This window comes from Nematolebias whitei, chromosome 16 (genome assembly GCF_014905685.2).
Source record: "Nematolebias whitei isolate Nwh7 chromosome 16, NemWhi1, whole genome shotgun sequence".
Lineage (NCBI taxonomy): Eukaryota > Metazoa > Chordata > Actinopteri > Cyprinodontiformes > Rivulidae > Nematolebias > Nematolebias whitei.
This window is the reverse complement of record NC_056513.1, coordinates 10163589-10180541: the sequence shown is the minus strand read 5'-3', so window position 1 is coordinate 10180541 and position 16953 is coordinate 10163589. Positions and strand designations below refer to the sequence as shown.

The window sequence follows — 16953 nt, the reverse complement described above, 5'->3', positions numbered from 1 at the left end:
GGAGGTTGGTTTTTTTTTTCCATGTCCATCAATTTCAGCTTGTATTGCAAAAAAAAAAACCTACCCGTTTTTATAGATATCAATCATGACCCTTTTTTCCACCAGCTTGGGCTTTCTCAAGAATTGTACAGTGTGGCTGAAACGTGCTAACTAGAATATTTGCACGAGTTACGCTTCAAAACGGGTCTTTTAAACGACCACTTTCCCTGTCCTGCTTCTCAGTATTGACTGCCCTGCAGGTTTTAGACGTTTCTGTGCTTCAACATGTGTGACATCAACCTTATGGGTTCTGAACAAAGACGCTTGTGAACTTGGTTGAATAAATTATTGGTAAATGCTGAGAAGGCAGTTCAGTTTTCAAAATCCAAACTAGTATTGAAAAACATTGCCTTAAATAGACTTTAATTGGATTGCCTAATAATGTTTGTAATAGCTTTTTCCCCTTGCTGCTATTTGTACCAATTATTTTATAAAGCAATTTATTTGATTGAGGTTCAATGAAAGTATTTAAATAATTCTAGAAATTGTATAATTAACTGGACACTCACTCAAGCCTAAAATTAACTTCAAACATGCAGACTGCATCTTCACATCATTACAGACACAACATTATTGTATAATTTTGCTGTTCAAAAAGCTTTTTGAATTGTTTCAGATGTGGTTCTGACATGAAGATGCTTTGTTCTCTTATCTGTAGACGGAGGATGAGTCTGCCGCAGTGTCCGTAAAGAAGGAGGAGCCGGAGGAAAACCCGGAGCCAATGGAGGTGGAAGAGAAAAAGCCCGAAATCAAGACTGAACCCAAAGAAGAGGAGGATGTTGGCTCTAATAGCACAACCTCCTCGTCCCCCTCTCAATCACGGCGGAAAAGTGAGTGTGATGCTAAGGAAATGAAACAAACTTGAAGGATTTGTAGCCTTCTACCTTCGAAATCTTGCATTTTGTATTCAACCAGCCCATTTGTTTGGTTTGAATACCTCTATAGGATCTTTTTTCAATGTTTTGTTGGAGAAAAAAGTTCTTACAAAGGGTTTGTTACTTTAAAATAGTTGCCCTTTTTAGTAGCAATGCTATAAACATTGAGAAGTAATCTTAAAAGTCGAAGACCTACTTATAAATGTGTTATTTCAACCACCTGGCTTTCCATCATAATTGTTGTTAGTGCTCCTAAAACAGTGTGAGGTTAACGCTGAAAATGGACCTAGTGAACAAATCAAAAACAAGTTATTGAACCACTGGAGACTGTAATGATCCATCCATCTTTATCTGCTTCTTCCTTTTCGGGTCATGGTGGTCACTGGTGCCCATGTCCATCAGTCACTGTGTGAGAGACGGTGGACACCCTGGACAGGTCTCCAGTCCATGACAGGGACACAGAGACAAACGAGACAACCAACCATTCACACTCACACCTAGGGACAATTTAGAGTTACCAATCAGCCTAACATGCATGTTTTTGGTCTGTGGGAGGAAACCCACACATGCACGGAGAGAACATGCAAACCACCCAGAAAGGCCCCCGGCCGGGATTTGAACTGGGGTGACCTGCTCGCTGAGAGACGGCAGCTCTGCCAACTGCGTCACCGTGCCGCCCCCAGTAATGATCATAGATACAATTTCAGATCTATCTAAAATGTATCACTTTTATTTTGTTAACTATGAACAAAGTTTCCTGATTCAGGTAAAAACAATCTAACAAAATAAAGTCAGGTCCTGTGAACAAAATTATACTTTACCCTTTAATATCAACAGATAAAATGTATTCACTATTGTTTTGTTTAGTATTTGTTAGAGCGGCTGTGGCTGAGTGGTTAGAGCAGTTGTCCTCCAATGTGAGAGTTGGGAGGTTCGATTCCACCAGCATGCTGAAGTGTCCCTGGGCAAGACACTGAACTCCTCATTGCCTCTGATGTGTTTCCCGTCGGTGTATAAATGTGATCAAACACTATTCTATGTAGAGATCTAGTAGAGTGCTGTATGAATGGGTAAATGAGGACACAGATGTAGTGTAAAGAGCTTTGAGTGTCTTGATCAGATAGAAAGGCGCTATATAAGTAGTTCATTTACCATTTAGTGTAATATCCCAGTCACAGGGACCTTTTAAACTATTTTAATCTGTTTTTAGCACAAATGTGGGTAGAAAATTACAACAACTTCTTTGATTCTTTCTTGTATTATAAACATTATCCCAAACTTTCCTCTCTTTTATTTATTTTTTTTTTTGCTGTACTAAGTTCGCCTCTTTTTTCTTCTTCTTCAGTATTCAAGCCAGAGGAGCTGCGCCAGGCTCTGATGCCGACGCTTGAATCTCTTTACAGGCAAGACCCAGAATCTCTGCCTTTCCGACAGCCTGTAGACCCCATGCTCCTGGGTATCCCGGTAGGTAGCACACAGTCCCTGCTGTCTATACAAAACCTGCAAAAACAACTTTAGCTTCACTGTTACCTTCTGTGTTTATTATTTATTTTGTCCTTCGTTCTCGTCTCACCAGGACTACTTTGACATAGTCAAGAACCCAATAGACCTCTCTACAATAAAGCGGAAGCTTGACACGGGACAGTACCAAGAGCCTTGGCAGTACGTGGATGATGTGTGGCTAATGTTCAACAATGCCTGGCTCTATAACCGCAAGACTTCCCGTGTCTACAAGTACTGCTCTAAGCTGGCTGAGGTGTTTGAATCGGAGATTGACCCCGTCATGCAGGGCCTGGGTTACTGCTGTGGGAGGAAGGTGAGACGGATTGAAAATATACTCAACATTTTGATTTAAGCGCTAAAGTCTTTAATTTATGTTCACATTCTAGGACAGTTGTGCCATTATAAAACATTTTTTCAAGCACTATTCTCACTTACTATAAAATCTACAACTTTTATTTAGTTTGTTTATTCGTCAGTCAACTTTGCCATTTACAGTTATAAAATAAAATGGAAACATGAATTGCAAACTAAAGTGCAAAATATAGGTTTCGACTGCAAACTTCAACATGACGATTAAATAAAATTAAGCTAAGATTTTTTTTTTTTTACCGTACTTTAAAAGTATAAAGACTGAGTTTTCAGCTCATTGTAAGAATATTATTGGTAAGAACCGCATCAGACTGAAGTGGGAAATAATTTTGCAGGAATTGAGTCGCACGGCTCTGCCATTAAAGAAAAAGACGAGAAACAAATGCAACGCTATTATTTAAAATTACATAATGGAGACTGATGCGTATGAGTGGTGTGCAGAAAACCTAATAATCTCAGTGGATAATTTAAAAAAAATGTCATAAAAATGGTCGACCAACAATATTGATGTCAACAGATTATCCTAATCTATTCAGCAGTTGATCACCTCAACTTTGCCAAAAAGTCACAATTATCAACTAAATCAACGATTTATTTTGATCAACTTAATGCAATGCACTTCCTGCCTTTTCAGTTCACTTACATTATTGTTTAAATATTATAATGTTTGTAGGCTAAATGAGTTCCATGCAATGATTTATGTGTGTTTAGGACTGATGATTTTTGAGATGCAAACATATTTTTGTAGTTAATAGAGTTGGCATATTGTGTGGATGCCTGTACGTATTGTCTTGCTCCGATTGCTAAACTTTACCTGAGCAAAGGGAAACGTAATACTAAAAGTTATAGCGTGAAGTTATTGTTTTGCATTAAATAGAAAATGCTTACTGAAAAGTTTTGCTTCTTATGTTTGCAGTATGAATTTTCCCCTCAAACGCTGTGTTGCTACGGCAAGCAGCTCTGCACCATACCAACTGGAGGAACTTACTACAGTTACCAGAACAGGTAGCTATAGATGTTTATTTTTGCACTAACAGATGGTTTTGCTCTATAGTAGAAGCTAAAAACATTTGCTTCCATTTTAATTCTGACTGAATACGTGTATACGGTTATATGATTTTTAAAAAAATTTTAAGCAGTGGTTCCCAGCTGTGGTCCTTGAGGAACACCGTCCTGCATGTTTTACCTGTTTCCCTGCTTTGACGCACCTAATTTGAATGAATGGGTGATTAACCGGCTTCTGCAGAACTTTGTGGAAGTAATTAAATCACTGAATGAGTGTTGGAGACGAGAAACAACTGAAACATTCAGGATGGTGTTCCTCAGGGACCCGGGTTGGGAACCACAGGATATAAAACTAAATAAATGCAAGCCTTTAAATTGTGTTGCTCATCCCCTGGATTATCCAGTCTGTTCATCATTAGCTATAGAGGGGTTGCTGCGATCCATGTGCTGCTGGCTTTCTAGCCACAATACTTTTAACGCTTCTCTCTCCTAGTCCTGAAACAGCCAGACAATACAATTTTTTTTTTACAATATTTAATTCTTGTCAAGTTTCCAATATCTGTTCATGAGAACACTTAATGCTCTAAACTCCAGTGTGTTTGTTGTTTTTGCCTGTGTTTACGTAGAGACTTGAATTATTTCAGGGCAGCTGTCCCCCCTCTCTTGTAATAATAATAAAAACTGCAGTTGAAAATGTGGCACATTAATTGCCCACGTTGTGTGTTTTTGCTCCCCTTGCTGTATGAACTGTGCAACTGCAACCCCGTCAGCCACTGTGGGAGTGCATCGGTGGTAGAAAAGAAACAAGAGTCGGGCTCAAGCAACACAGTCCGTTTGCACTCTGAATGGGAGCTGAAGGGTTCCCTGCTGTCAGTTATAAAACATGCAATACGTAGTGGAGTTTGGAAGTCACAAACGAGCATCTCAAATCACAGAATTGTTTAGTTAGCATACTGTCTGCTAATAGATTTCAATAGCTGCTCCTGTTTTTTGTCTTTCAGCTACATTTTTACCTTTAAATGTGCTGAATGTCTTTTCTTACAGGTATCATTTCTGTGAAAAATGCTTCAATGAGATCCAGGGGGACAGTGTGACATTAGGAGACGATCCTGCACAACCACAAACGTAAGAAAAATGCTTGTTAATGAACTGTACCCTCATTCAAAACCCCAGCTTTAATTTAACAAAGTACTTTTTAGAATAAGGGTTCGAATAATGAACAAAGGTCCGGCATGAAATATTGAAGTCCTTGGCTGTTTGAATCGTGGCATTAAAATGGCGATTGCATGTTGATCTAAAAAAAGAAACAACTTGCCTTTTCACGATATACTTTTTTGTTGGATTTAAATGTCAAATGTATACATGTGTGTACAGAAACATTCTCTTGCATAAAAATGTATTCATTTCTATATTTCTTTCTTGGCTTGGTGGACACTTCAGAATGATATCAAAAGACCAGTTCGAACGCAAGAAGAATGACGTTCTTGACCCTGAACCGTAAGTAGACCGCCGCCTTCAAGTCCTGGTCTTTGAGATAAATACTGACAAACTATGTTTTTGTCTTAGCTTCTTTTAAAGAAATCCGTGCGACAAGTCCACGTTCTACTGTTATTTACACAGCTGTTGCTAATTATTTATTTATATTTTTTTAATTGCCACGCATCTGGCTTTTTTGTTTTTACTTTTTTTGTTTGTTTGTTTCAGTCACTTCGTATTTACAAAATCTCTTGTGCAGCAGTATACCAGCAAAGTTTGTCACCAGCTCTTTCAGAACTCTCCTTCCATTGAAAGTTTTTATTTAAACACAAGACCTTTTTACTTTTTATGATTCCATGCTGTACCTTTACATAATTTTGTAACCTAATAAGAGGTAGTCTTTACCCTAAACCAGGGGTCTGCAACCTGTGGCTCTTTAGTCCCTCATCTCTTTGAAGCGTTAACCAAAATTTACAAGAAAATTAATTGTTCTGGTTTTTATAGCCACAACAAAAAAGGCTTGTTTTGGCTGAATTTGTCCATTTTCTGCAAATGTCTGAGCGACAGTACTGCTTTTGCTTCATTACTTGAAATTGGGATGCTTACCATATTTTTCGGACTATAAGGCGCACGTAAAATCCTTTAATTTTCTCAAAAATTGACAGTGAGCCTTATGTGTTAATTTTGGTTGTGCTTACTGACCTCGAACAGATTTTTTGTGATACAACTGAACAGTGGTGAATGAGTTGAATAAAGTTCGACTTGTCTGGCTGTTTTGTTTTGCTTAATGCGCCTTATAGTCTGAAAAATACGGTAATCCCTCCTCACATAAAAGGCCTGCAGAGTTCACTGTTTTCATTTTCGTTTAAAGGTAGAAACTAGAAGTTTTTATTTCTTACATCATTTTTTTTTTTTTTTTGGTCCCAAAATGTGAAAACGTCAATAAAATGTTGAAATTCATTATTGATTATTAGTTTTAAAATATCACCCTCAACTGGTCAGAAAAGCCCCTTCCAACTAACTCAAAGTGGCCCATGGGCCACCAGTTGATCATCACAGTTGTAGCAGGTTTTGCGGCTCCGGGCTCTTTTTTTATTTATTTAATGAGTGAAGGACCATAAATGTCTCTTTGATCAAAAAGGTTGCAGACCCCTACCCTAAACCTTCCACAGGGGTGCTCTTCCTTTGGCTGACATACAAGAATATAACCCCTAGAAGAAATAAAATCTAAATGGGACTTTTTTTTTTTGTGCAAATTTAACGAAGATCAAGAAAGACAGTTGTGGACACAGGAACTGGAATTTTGCAGTGTTGTCATATATGTCAATGGTGGTCTTCTATCACCACAGAATGTTGCATTTATTGTCTTTGTTTGTTTTTTTGTAGGACCATGTCAGAACTTCCTTTTGATTTAATTGTTAGGTCTCTTATTACTCTACATGTTTTTTTTCCCAGGTTTGTTGAATGTAAAGACTGTGGACGTAAGATGCACCAGATATGCGTATTACACTACGAAGTTATTTGGCCATCTGGGTGAGACGTTGCTTTTTTATAGATTTGCTGGTTAGATTGATATTTTTCGCAATTTGAGTCAATAGAAACGAAAACTTTCTGTCTTTAGGTTCATCTGTGACAATTGTTTGAAGAAGAGTGCAAAAACACGGAAGGACAACAAGTTCACAGCAAAAAGTTAGTAGTTATTGCTATTTTTTGTAAATGGATAAACTTTTCCTGGGATGTTTTTTACAGTGCTGAAATTGTAAAGATGGTTGCACTTGTTTTACAAGATCATATAGAGCACACGGACAGCATCTGTGTCCCCAGCTGTGCATGCAGGGGTGGACTTGTAATGTGTGTGAATGTAATAATGTGTAATCTAATAGTGAACGCTTCACAAGCATTCACACTATTGTGATCCATTTTTCTTCCGTACGTTTTCAAGCTATTTCAACAAATCATAAATCAAAACGTTCAGCTCGTTCAGGACAATCCTGCTATGACTTTTGGTATTGGTGCAACTTTAGCTTTTTTAAATATTTAGCCTTTTCTGACATTTTTTTCATACAAAATGAATTGAGCTGATTTTCCATCCTTCATATCTTTAGATCTGTTTACAACCTGTTACTGCTCCTTTCACATTTTGTTCTGCTTCAGCTTCTTTCAGCTTCCTTCTGCAAATGTACATTTCTTTCCAGCTAGTTTCAGCTGTTTTGTGCTCCTTTCAGATTCTTTCTGCTAACTAAAACATTTCTGTGCGTCTTAATTTCTTTCAACTAGTTTCAGCTTGTTGTGCTCCTTTCAGCTTGTCATGGACGGGCTGTACTGAAATGTAATTTCATTGTGCTTATGTGCAATGACAATAGATTCTGATTCAGCTTATTTCTGCAAGTTTCAGCTTTTTCTGCAGTTACAGCTACTATTTAGCTGTTTTTATGCTAATTTTAGCTTTTTCAGCTAATTCCACATTTGCACTCATTTCAGCTTTTTTCAGCCTAATTCAGCAAAAATTGTGCTCTCTCCACTTTCTGGTCATTTAAGCCTCTTTCTGCTTTTTTAGCTCCTTTTCAGCTGTTTTTGGCAAATTTCTTTTTTTTGTGTGTGTGCATTTTGCTTTTTGGATAATTTCCACTTTTTGTGCTCATTTCTGCTTCTTTCAGCTTATTTGGGCAAACATGTTCTGTCTGCTTCTGCTTATTTAAGCTTGTTTTACCTTTTCAGCTACCTTTTTAGCAATGTTAGCTAATTTCAGCAGTTTTTTTGGTAAATTCAAGTTTTTCGTAGTAATTTCTGCTACTTTCTGCCTAATTAACTTCTTTTTGCTCATTTCAGCTCGTTATGCTCCTTTCAGCATATTTCTGCAAGTTTCAGCTGCATTTTCAGCTAATTCCACTTTCCTAATTCCTCATTTTTGTGCTCACTTCTACTTATTTAAACCTAATTCTGCACAAATGTGTTACTGTATTTCTGCTTTCTTCTGCTAATTTAAAATTGTTCTTCCATTTCAGCATGTTTTTAGCTTTTTTCCAGCTGTTTTTCCAGCAAATTTTTCAGCAATAAGCAATATTTCCCCAGGAAATGCAGTTCCTACAATTTAGTTGTTGTTGGTTTTGTGGTTTGACTGCTGGCTCGTATCCCCAAAGTTTTAGCTCTGACGGCAGTAATTTGTAACTTGATCCCACATAAACAATCGGTATCGTACGACTGTATAGCTTTTTATTAGAGGCGCACCGATAAATTGGCCGGCTGATTTATCGGCTCTGATTTCCTTAATTTTGGGAAATCGGACGATACTTGCATGAGAAATGAATTTTATCTAATTTTTTTGTTTTAACAGCAATTGTCTGAACTTCATTTATATTTCAGAGCACTGCCTCATGACAAGTTAAAACAAGTTTGAATTGTTTTTAGGATATTGTTCAAGGGTCTGTTTTTCAATAAAATAATATTGGAAACTTGAAGGTGCATTGTGAACTTATAACACCTGACTTATAAAACAAAATCGGTATCAGCCAAAATTGGAATGGGCAGGTCAGACTTTTTAGAAATCAGTGATCGGCCAGAAAACTGCAGTCGGCGCGCCCCTACTTGTTCCGTTTTCCTAACTTGACGACGACTGAAGGATGTTTTGAAGTATTAATGCTATTCCTTATTTTCTCATAACTAAAGATCTGCGTGTGTGTGTGTTCACTGTAGGGCTGCAGTCCACACGACTGGGAATGCACATAGAGGACCGTGTGAATAAATACTTGAAAAGACAGAACCACCTGGAAGCCGGAGAAGTGTTTGTGCGAGTGGTCGCAAGCTCTGACAAAACGGTGGAAGTCAAACCCGGCATGAAAACCAGGTAATGTAACCAAAGTCTGCAGAATGAGGCGTTTCTCCGTTTCCATTCCAAGTAGTGATTTTTGTCTGTTCTTCATTTCTTAACATTTCTGTGGACGATTAAATGAACAGCCAAGACTCGACTGTAAAATACCGGACTTGACCTGTCGTGACTTGATGATGAACCGTCACAGATTGTTTTTCTCCTCGGCTTATTTTATTGTTGCTTCCATGCAGATCTGAATGCCATCCATAAACATTTTTATACCCACTCAAGAGTAACTAGAATTTCACAGGACGATTGCCCACCCTTCCTGAGACACTGAGACCTGTTTATAGTTTTATTGCTCTAGATGAAAGTTTTCCACTTTTGTGCCATCCTTTTAGGAGCTTGTTATCTTTAACTGATTTCAACCTGTTTGCTTTTGTCTAAAGGTCACTTGACTTCCCTTTCTTGAACAGCTCCTGCCACTTGTTTCCGACGACTTTGTAGAAGAATTTTTTTGGATTAAACATCATTTGTTAAATATTTTACGCTGCACTTGAAGACTTTAATATGTCACTGTTGTGAAAAAGCTGACGGGCAAACAATTAATGTGCGACTGTGTTAAAATATGCCTCTTCTGTCAGACTTTATTTACATCTTTCCTCTTGTGATTACAATAGGTTTGTGGACACTGGTGAAATGCCTGAGACCTTCCCTTACAGAACCAAAGCACTTTTTGCATTTGAGGAAATTGATGGAGTGGACGTGTGCTTCTTTGGCATGCACGTGCAAGAGTATGGCTCTGAATGCGCATTTCCCAACACTAGGTTTGATTTTTATTTTATTTTTTTATATACACATACTTAATTGAATTACCTGCAAGTATAAAACAAACTAATGTGAAATATTTTCTTTCGACTTGTTCAGGCGGGTCTACATATCGTATCTCGACAGTATTCACTTCTTCCGACCTCGAGTTCTGCGAACAGCGGTGTACCACGAGATCCTCATTGGCTATCTTGAATATGTCAAAAAACTTGGGTAGGGCCTTCACTTGGATTTGTCTGTCTTGGCTTTTTGAAAGCTTTTAAAAAGAGGCCAGCAGGTATTTTAATGTCTGCACGGTTTGATTTACGTCTTGGTTTGTGTGAAGGTACACGCAGGGCCACATCTGGGCGTGTCCACCCAGTGAAGGCGATGACTACATCTTCCACTGCCATCCACCTGAACAGAAGATCCCAAAGCCGAAGAGACTGCAGGAGTGGTACCGCAAGATGCTGGACAAGGCTTTTGCTGAGAGGATCTTGCATGACTATAAGGTATTTTTTTAAGTACTAATCAAAGATGGTAGTTTTACTAAAGAGGCCAGTTCTTATCACATGTTGGTCTCAGTATGAATAGAGCTGTAGCTTTACAAACGATAAAACCTTACTGATAGACTTTAAAGGTATGATTGTTGAGGCTGCTCGTGTTGTCATTATGGTTTTGTTTAATTAACTTCTGCATAGTCTAATCCAGGGGTTCTCAAACTGGTGTCCCTGAAGCCCCCTGGGTTCACGAGCCGGTGCTTGGGGGTCCTCAAAATTTTTATTAATTTATTTTTTACAAGCACGTAGGACCCACCCCCACTCCACCCACTATTTGCGTTCCGTCATCGATCAGTTTACAAATTAAATCCTGTAACTTGACATTGGTTCAGTTTTATATAGAGTTTTCTGTAATACCTTTATTTGAAGAAGTAACAATACATTTATGTTCATTATGTGAAAAAGTAAAGTTCTAAAGTGGTTTTTGATTCTGTTAATTTTCTCAAAACTGAATTTTTTTACTTTTTATTGAAATTGGTTTTTTTTTTGTTAATGAAGTGTCTTGAATGAAAAATACCCCAAGTTTAAAAGTATCAAAATTGTCTTAACACTATTAAAGAACATGTCTTAAGTATTAATGTTACACAAGAGACAAATTAAAGAAAATTATTTAATAAACATGAGGGTTATGAGGGGGTCCCTGAAACTTTTTCTCCCCTGTAAGGGGTTCCTGAAACCCAAAAGGTTTGAGAACCACTGGTCTGATCCACCGATAGCGATTCTCCGTTTTAGTTAAAGGCCAGATACTAAAGAGTTTGTGAACCGTGTCCTAAAATAATGTAGATTTTATCATGTTGGATGGTAAATATTGTGTTTTTCTCAGGACATTTTCAAACAGGCGACTGAGGACCGACTGACCAGCGCCAACGAGCTGCCGTACTTTGAAGGCGACTTCTGGCCAAATGTGCTAGAGGAGAGCATTAAGGAGCTGGAGCAGGAGGAAGAGGAGAGGAAGAAGGAAGAGAACACAGCTGCTTCTGAAATTCCAGAGGTACAAACATGTTACCAGAGTCTGGTGAGGAACGCATGTAGCTATTTGTATACCAGTCATTTGTGTTGTGTACAGTCGTAAAATATTTTGGTTTTAGTTCATTTTTTTTAGTTTGATTTGGTAAATTAAGGACAACAGAAGTTTCTCAGAGTAACCAGTTCTTATACGTAAAACAGTAAAATTTTCTGATGATCATATTTATTTAATGTGTTGTGTTTGTATCTTTCAGGGCACACCGAGTGACAGCAAAAACGCTAAGAAAAAGAACAATAAGAAGACCAATAAAAACAAAAGCAGTGTGAGCCGAGCCAATAAGAAGAAGCCTGGGATGCCGAATGTAGCTAATGATCTGTCTCAGAAGTTGTACTCCACCATGGAGAAGCACAAAGAGGTCAGATTGGTTTCTTTCAGAACATTTATTGTCACTGGAAGCCATTGGTGGTGATCATTTATTTAATGGATTTATGTTTATTTAAAGTTTGAGTAATTGGGAAAAACATATGAGCCTGAAATTTAGTTTCCAAAATGGCTGAAGATGGGAAAATCTAAAAAAATAAAAGCTCAAAATTTTTATCTAATTTATGGATGCCTCATCAAATTGTAGGCCTGCTAATAGCTTTGTTCTTCTGAATGTTTCAGTTTTCAAACCTTCCCAAATACCTGAAACAACTTCTTCTTGACTAGTAAACTATCTTTCTAAAGATGGAACATTTTAACAAAAATTTGAGTCTTGTGATACTTATTGGTTGAAATGTTTCAAGTGAACTCAAGCTTATCTGTTCTTTAGGTGTTCTTTGTGATCCACCTTCATTCTGGACCCATGGCCAACACTTTGCCTCCTATTGTTGACCCCGACCCATTGATCTCATGTGACCTGATGGACGGTCGTGACGCCTTCCTGACTTTGGCGAGGGACAAACACTGGGAGTTCAGCTCCTTGAGGAGGTGCAAGTGGAGCACAATGTGCATGCTGGTCGAGCTGCACAACCAGGGACAGGATCGTTTTGTTTACACCTGCAATGAGTGCAAGCACCACGTGGAGACACGCTGGCACTGTACTGTGTGTGAGGTGAGTTATTCGTGTTTTCACATAAGCTTGTGCCTCAAGACAAATAAATTAAAAAGCAGAAGTTTTAGGTTAAAATATCCGTAAGTTGAAGTTGTGTCAACTCTGTTTTACTCATTTTTCTTAGGACTTTGATCTTTGCATTAATTGCTACAATATGAAGGGCCACGAGCACCAGATGGTGAAGTGGGGTCTTGGCCTGGATGATGACAGTCACGGTCAAGGTGGAGAGGCCTCCAAGAGCCCGCAGGAAAGTAGGCGTTTGAGTATTCAACGTTGTATTCAGTCCCTGGTCCATGCTTGTCAGTGTCGCAATGCCAACTGCGCTCTACCGTCCTGCCAGAAGATGAAAAGAGTGGTGCAGCACACCAAGGGCTGCAAGCGCAAAACTAATGGTGGCTGCCCAGTTTGCAAGCAGCTCATCGCTTTATGTTGTTACCACGCAAAACACTGTCAGGAGAACAAGTGTCCCGTCCCGTTCTGCCTGAATATCAAGCACAAGCTTCGCCAGCAGCAGCTGCAGCACAGGCTCCAGCAGGCCCAGTTAATGAGGAGAAGAATGGCCACGATGCAAGTAAGAACCATGCCGCTACCGTCCCCGCCAGCCACTGCTGCCCCCACCACTCCCACTTCCCATACCCAGCCCAACACTCCTCAGACTCCCCAGCAACCACTTTCCAATCAGCCGCAGACCCCCAACTCATCAGGAGTCATGTCCCCCTCTTTCCCCAGTGCAGCTCGCTCTGTCCAGCCTCAGGCATCAGTTTCCCAGGGCAAGCCTGGGCCCCAGGCCTCCCCTCTACACCAGCAGCAATCTCCTCTCCCCCAACCAACCCAGCCACCTCAACAACGACCTCCCCTTGCTGCAATCAAGATGGCACACCATATAGAGAGGATGGCACAGGCCCAACAGAACTATAGGGTCAACATGAACGGCCTGGCCATGAATCCCCAGCAGCCACAGCAGCGCATGGCAGGACCAGTGCAGCCAACCATGCAGATGGTGCCAGGGCCCCATGGGCCACAGGTTATGCAGCCTAATATGGCCCCAGGACAATGGCCTACAACCACAAGTGCTATGCAGGCAGCTCAAACTCAACAACCAGGCCTTGTCCCAAATCCAAGCCCACAGCAGGTTATGACCATGCAGCGACCCCTTATGGCTGCGGGACAACAAACTTCACAGGTTCAGAGGATGTTAATACCACAACAACCTGGTGCTCGGCCACAAACACCCCAAAGACCTAATACTATACCCCCAACCGCGCTTCAAGACCTTCTCCGCACCCTAAAGTCCCCAAGTTCACCCCAGCAGCAGCAGCAAGTCCTTAACATCCTTAAATCAAACCCTCAGCTAATGGCAGCTTTCATCAAACAACGAACAGCCAAGTATGCAAACCAGCCGCAGCAGCAGCCGCCGCCACCGACAGGTCAACAGCAGCAGCCTGGCATGCCAACCATGCAGACTATGGCTATGCCAGGAGGACCAGTGCAGAGGCCTGGGATGCCACCTCAGCAGCCACAGCAACCTCCTGTGCAGGGCATGGCTGCGTTGGGGCCTCAAGGGCAGCTGATGAACGCAGCAGCGCACAACAATCCACAGATCCAAGAGCTCTACCGTCGACAGCTTTTGCGACAACAGCAGCTGCAGCAGCAGCAGCAACAACAACAACAACAACAGCAGCAGCAGCAACAGCAACATCTTGGTCAGTTCCCTGCTCAGGTGCAGGGGAATCAGGCGATGTACGCTCACCTACGCATGCAGCAGCAGCAACAGCAGCAGCAAATAGCCATGCAGGCTGGTGCAGGATCAACAGGGATACCTATGGGTCAGCTCCCACCAATGGCTCAGATGGCTCAGACTGGTATGGGGATGGACTCCACCCAGAACAACTTACTGCACCACCAACGATTGCTTCAACAGCAACAGCAGGCACAACTCCCCCAGCAGCAGCAGCAGGCTGTCCTCAAGCAGCAGATGAGCTCCCCTGCCCAGCCAAGCCCCATGAGTCCCCAGACCCACCTGCTGGCTGGCCAAAGTCAAGGTGCAGCCCACCTTCCCAACCAGCCTGGACTTGCCAACACCCTAAGCAGTCAGGTTCTCTCCCCCGGACCAGTTCAGTCACCTTGTCCGCCCACACAGCCACATTCCAGCCCCTCACCGCAGGTTCAGAACCAACCCCAGCCCTCACCTCAGCATCCACCTCCACCCCATTCGAGTTCCCCTCACCCAGGGCTCAGCGGGCCACTGCAGTCCATGGACCAGGGACACTTGGGGACACCAGAACAAAGCGCCATGCTACCACAGCTTAACACACCCAACAGAGGAGGACTGAACAATGACTTGGGGTTGGTGGGGGACACCACAGGGGACACTCTGGAGAAGTTTGTGGAGGGGTTGTAGCATTTTTTAAATGGGAGCTAAAGAACTAATTCACTCCCAAAAAATATCCTCTGACTTCTCTCTCCAGTTTTCTCTGACTCTTTCCCAGTAGAGGGCTTGTTTGTTCTTTCTAAGGTTGAGAATGTTTTTGTTCCCGTTTGTTTTGTACCGACGTGTAAAAAGTTTCAGCTGTTCGGGGGGGAAAGAAAATTTGGTCCAGAAGAAATTGACACTTCTAGGGAATGTGATTGTTTCCTAAACCCAAATGTTGGGTTTTTCTTCCTTAAGGTGTTGATGGATTTACGAGTTGCTTCTTAAATAAAATCACAAAGAATATATTTTTTGGTTGAGACCAAATGTGTTCAGTACTCTTTAGTTTTTTATATGGTTTCATGCCTTTCTCTTTTATTCTTTTTTTTTTTTTTTTTTTTAAGAAAATGTACAATTACATTATATCTATCATTCATATCTTTATTTTGTACCTTTGGGAAAAAAAAAAGCATACATGCATTTTGTGTTAATTCTGTAAAATATTTTGTCTGGGAATTGAGGCCAGGTGGTTGTTCCTTTCTCAAGCTGTCATTCCTGGCAATTGTAATCTAGTATTGTCCTGCAAGACGATTTGTTCAGGGACGGCGACTGCTTCCTTCATTTTTGTGCGTATGAAGAGCACTCGGCTGTATTAAAGTAGGAAACGGCTTGCAGCAGGTTGTGTACACATGGGCATGTATGCAGGCACACATGTAGACACTGACAAACCCTCGCAGTCGCTAAGAGGAACACGACTGGTTGCACCAAGATGCAAAACGACGACCGCAACGCAACTCCGTTCAGAAAATCTGTCTTGCCGGTGTAGAAAGTTGTTGCTTTGACATTAAAGAGTTTGTCATACTTTTTCATACAAACGTTGTAAAGTGTAAAGAAAGTGTGAGAAAAAAGAGCAGACCCCTAAGCTGAGGTGGAATGACGACCGGTTGTAGAAAACATCTTAAATGACTCCCAGTCCCCAATTTTTTACACTAAGTCGTGCGCTTCGAAAGAACGAAAGGCACGTTTGAGATTCACCTCGTGGAAAACTTAAAAGTCATCAACCCTCATTCCTCTCGCGAAAACTTGAATTGGGGGCATTTACTTTTTCTCCTATTGTAAATCAAGTTATTACGCAAAATACTATAAATATAAGAGAGAATGAAATCGCTGTATAAACTGGTAAAAGATTCATTTCTTACTTATATACCATATTGTTAAATAAACTGCAACAGAAGAAGTCCAGTACTCTGTTGACTGAATGAGGCAATACTTCTGTTGGTGTGTGTTTGTTTAATTCAGCTCAGGGGTTTCTAGTTTCAACAACAGAGGGTGCAAAAACAAAAGTTGGAGTCATCAAAGAATTAATTTATTCTAAAGTTTTTTTTTTTTCCTTCTGACCTTCAAAGAGTTCAAATTACATCAAAGTTCATTCTCAATAATCCAGGTAAAAAGTCCAAAATTAAGTCGGGTCCTCCGGATGGTTTATTTGTTTAGTTTTCAATGGGATTAACCTGTATAAATAAAGGTTGAATTAATTTTTTGAGACATTTCATCCAAAGGACTTCATCAGAAGTCAATCCAGCACACCAAAGGCTGCAAGTGCAAAACCAGTGGTGGCTGCCCTGTTTGCAAGCAGCTTGTCGCTTTATGTTGTTACCACTCAAAACACTCAGGAGAGCAAGTGGTCTGATGAAGTCCTTTGGATGAACAACGTCTCAACAACGAAAACAGCAAGATGACCTGACTGAACTTTGTTGGGTTTTTACCTGGATTATTGAGCATGAACTTTGATGTTTTGAACCACTTTGGCTATGGCTACCTCAGAGGAGTTGATGGGGAGAGGGCGGACTCCAGAAACCATCTTATCACCATCAAACTGGTTGGTTCACTGTAGGGGTGCTGCTTGTGAGAATGAGTTTGTGGCTCCTCAGACTGATGAAGTCCTTTGGATGACGCATGAAACGTAAAAAAAAAAAACGTCCTGACGACTGAACTTTGTTCAAATTACAATTTGTCATTTGGGATTAATTTATTCGACCAC

General features: G+C 40.6%; 1 protein-coding gene across 8 annotated transcripts in view; it reads left to right on the top strand.

Moving 5' to 3' along the window:
- crebbpa (CREB binding protein a) overlaps positions 1 to 15201 on the top strand; it is a 39868-nt gene extending 24667 nt beyond the window's left edge. For 4 of the 8 annotated variants that reach the window (XM_037689663.1, XM_037689661.1, XM_037689662.1 and 1 more), the window contains 16 exons: positions 698 to 869; positions 2260 to 2378; positions 2491 to 2730; positions 3703 to 3791; positions 4836 to 4916; positions 5232 to 5288; positions 6723 to 6800; positions 6889 to 6956; positions 8961 to 9111; positions 9756 to 9902; positions 10003 to 10116; positions 10229 to 10394; positions 11266 to 11433; positions 11663 to 11824; positions 12221 to 12502; positions 12627 to 15201. In XM_037689663.1, coding sequence (XP_037545591.1) covers positions 698 to 869; positions 2260 to 2378; positions 2491 to 2730; positions 3703 to 3791; positions 4836 to 4916; positions 5232 to 5288; positions 6723 to 6800; positions 6889 to 6956; positions 8961 to 9111; positions 9756 to 9902; positions 10003 to 10116; positions 10229 to 10394; positions 11266 to 11433; positions 11663 to 11824; positions 12221 to 12502; positions 12627 to 14903 — 4371 coding nt within the window. In that variant the 3' untranslated portion in view covers positions 14904 to 15201. Of the gene's footprint in view, positions 1 to 697; positions 870 to 2259; positions 2379 to 2490; positions 2731 to 3702; positions 3792 to 4835; positions 4917 to 5231; positions 5289 to 6722; positions 6801 to 6888; positions 6957 to 8960; positions 9112 to 9755; positions 9903 to 10002; positions 10117 to 10228; positions 10395 to 11265; positions 11458 to 11662; positions 11825 to 12220; positions 12503 to 12626 lie in introns of all 8 variants that reach the window. The other 4 variants (XM_037689658.1, XM_037689660.1, XM_037689657.1 and 1 more) reach the window with 1 other exon arrangement.
- The last annotated feature ends 1752 nt before the right edge of the window (positions 15202 to 16953 follow it).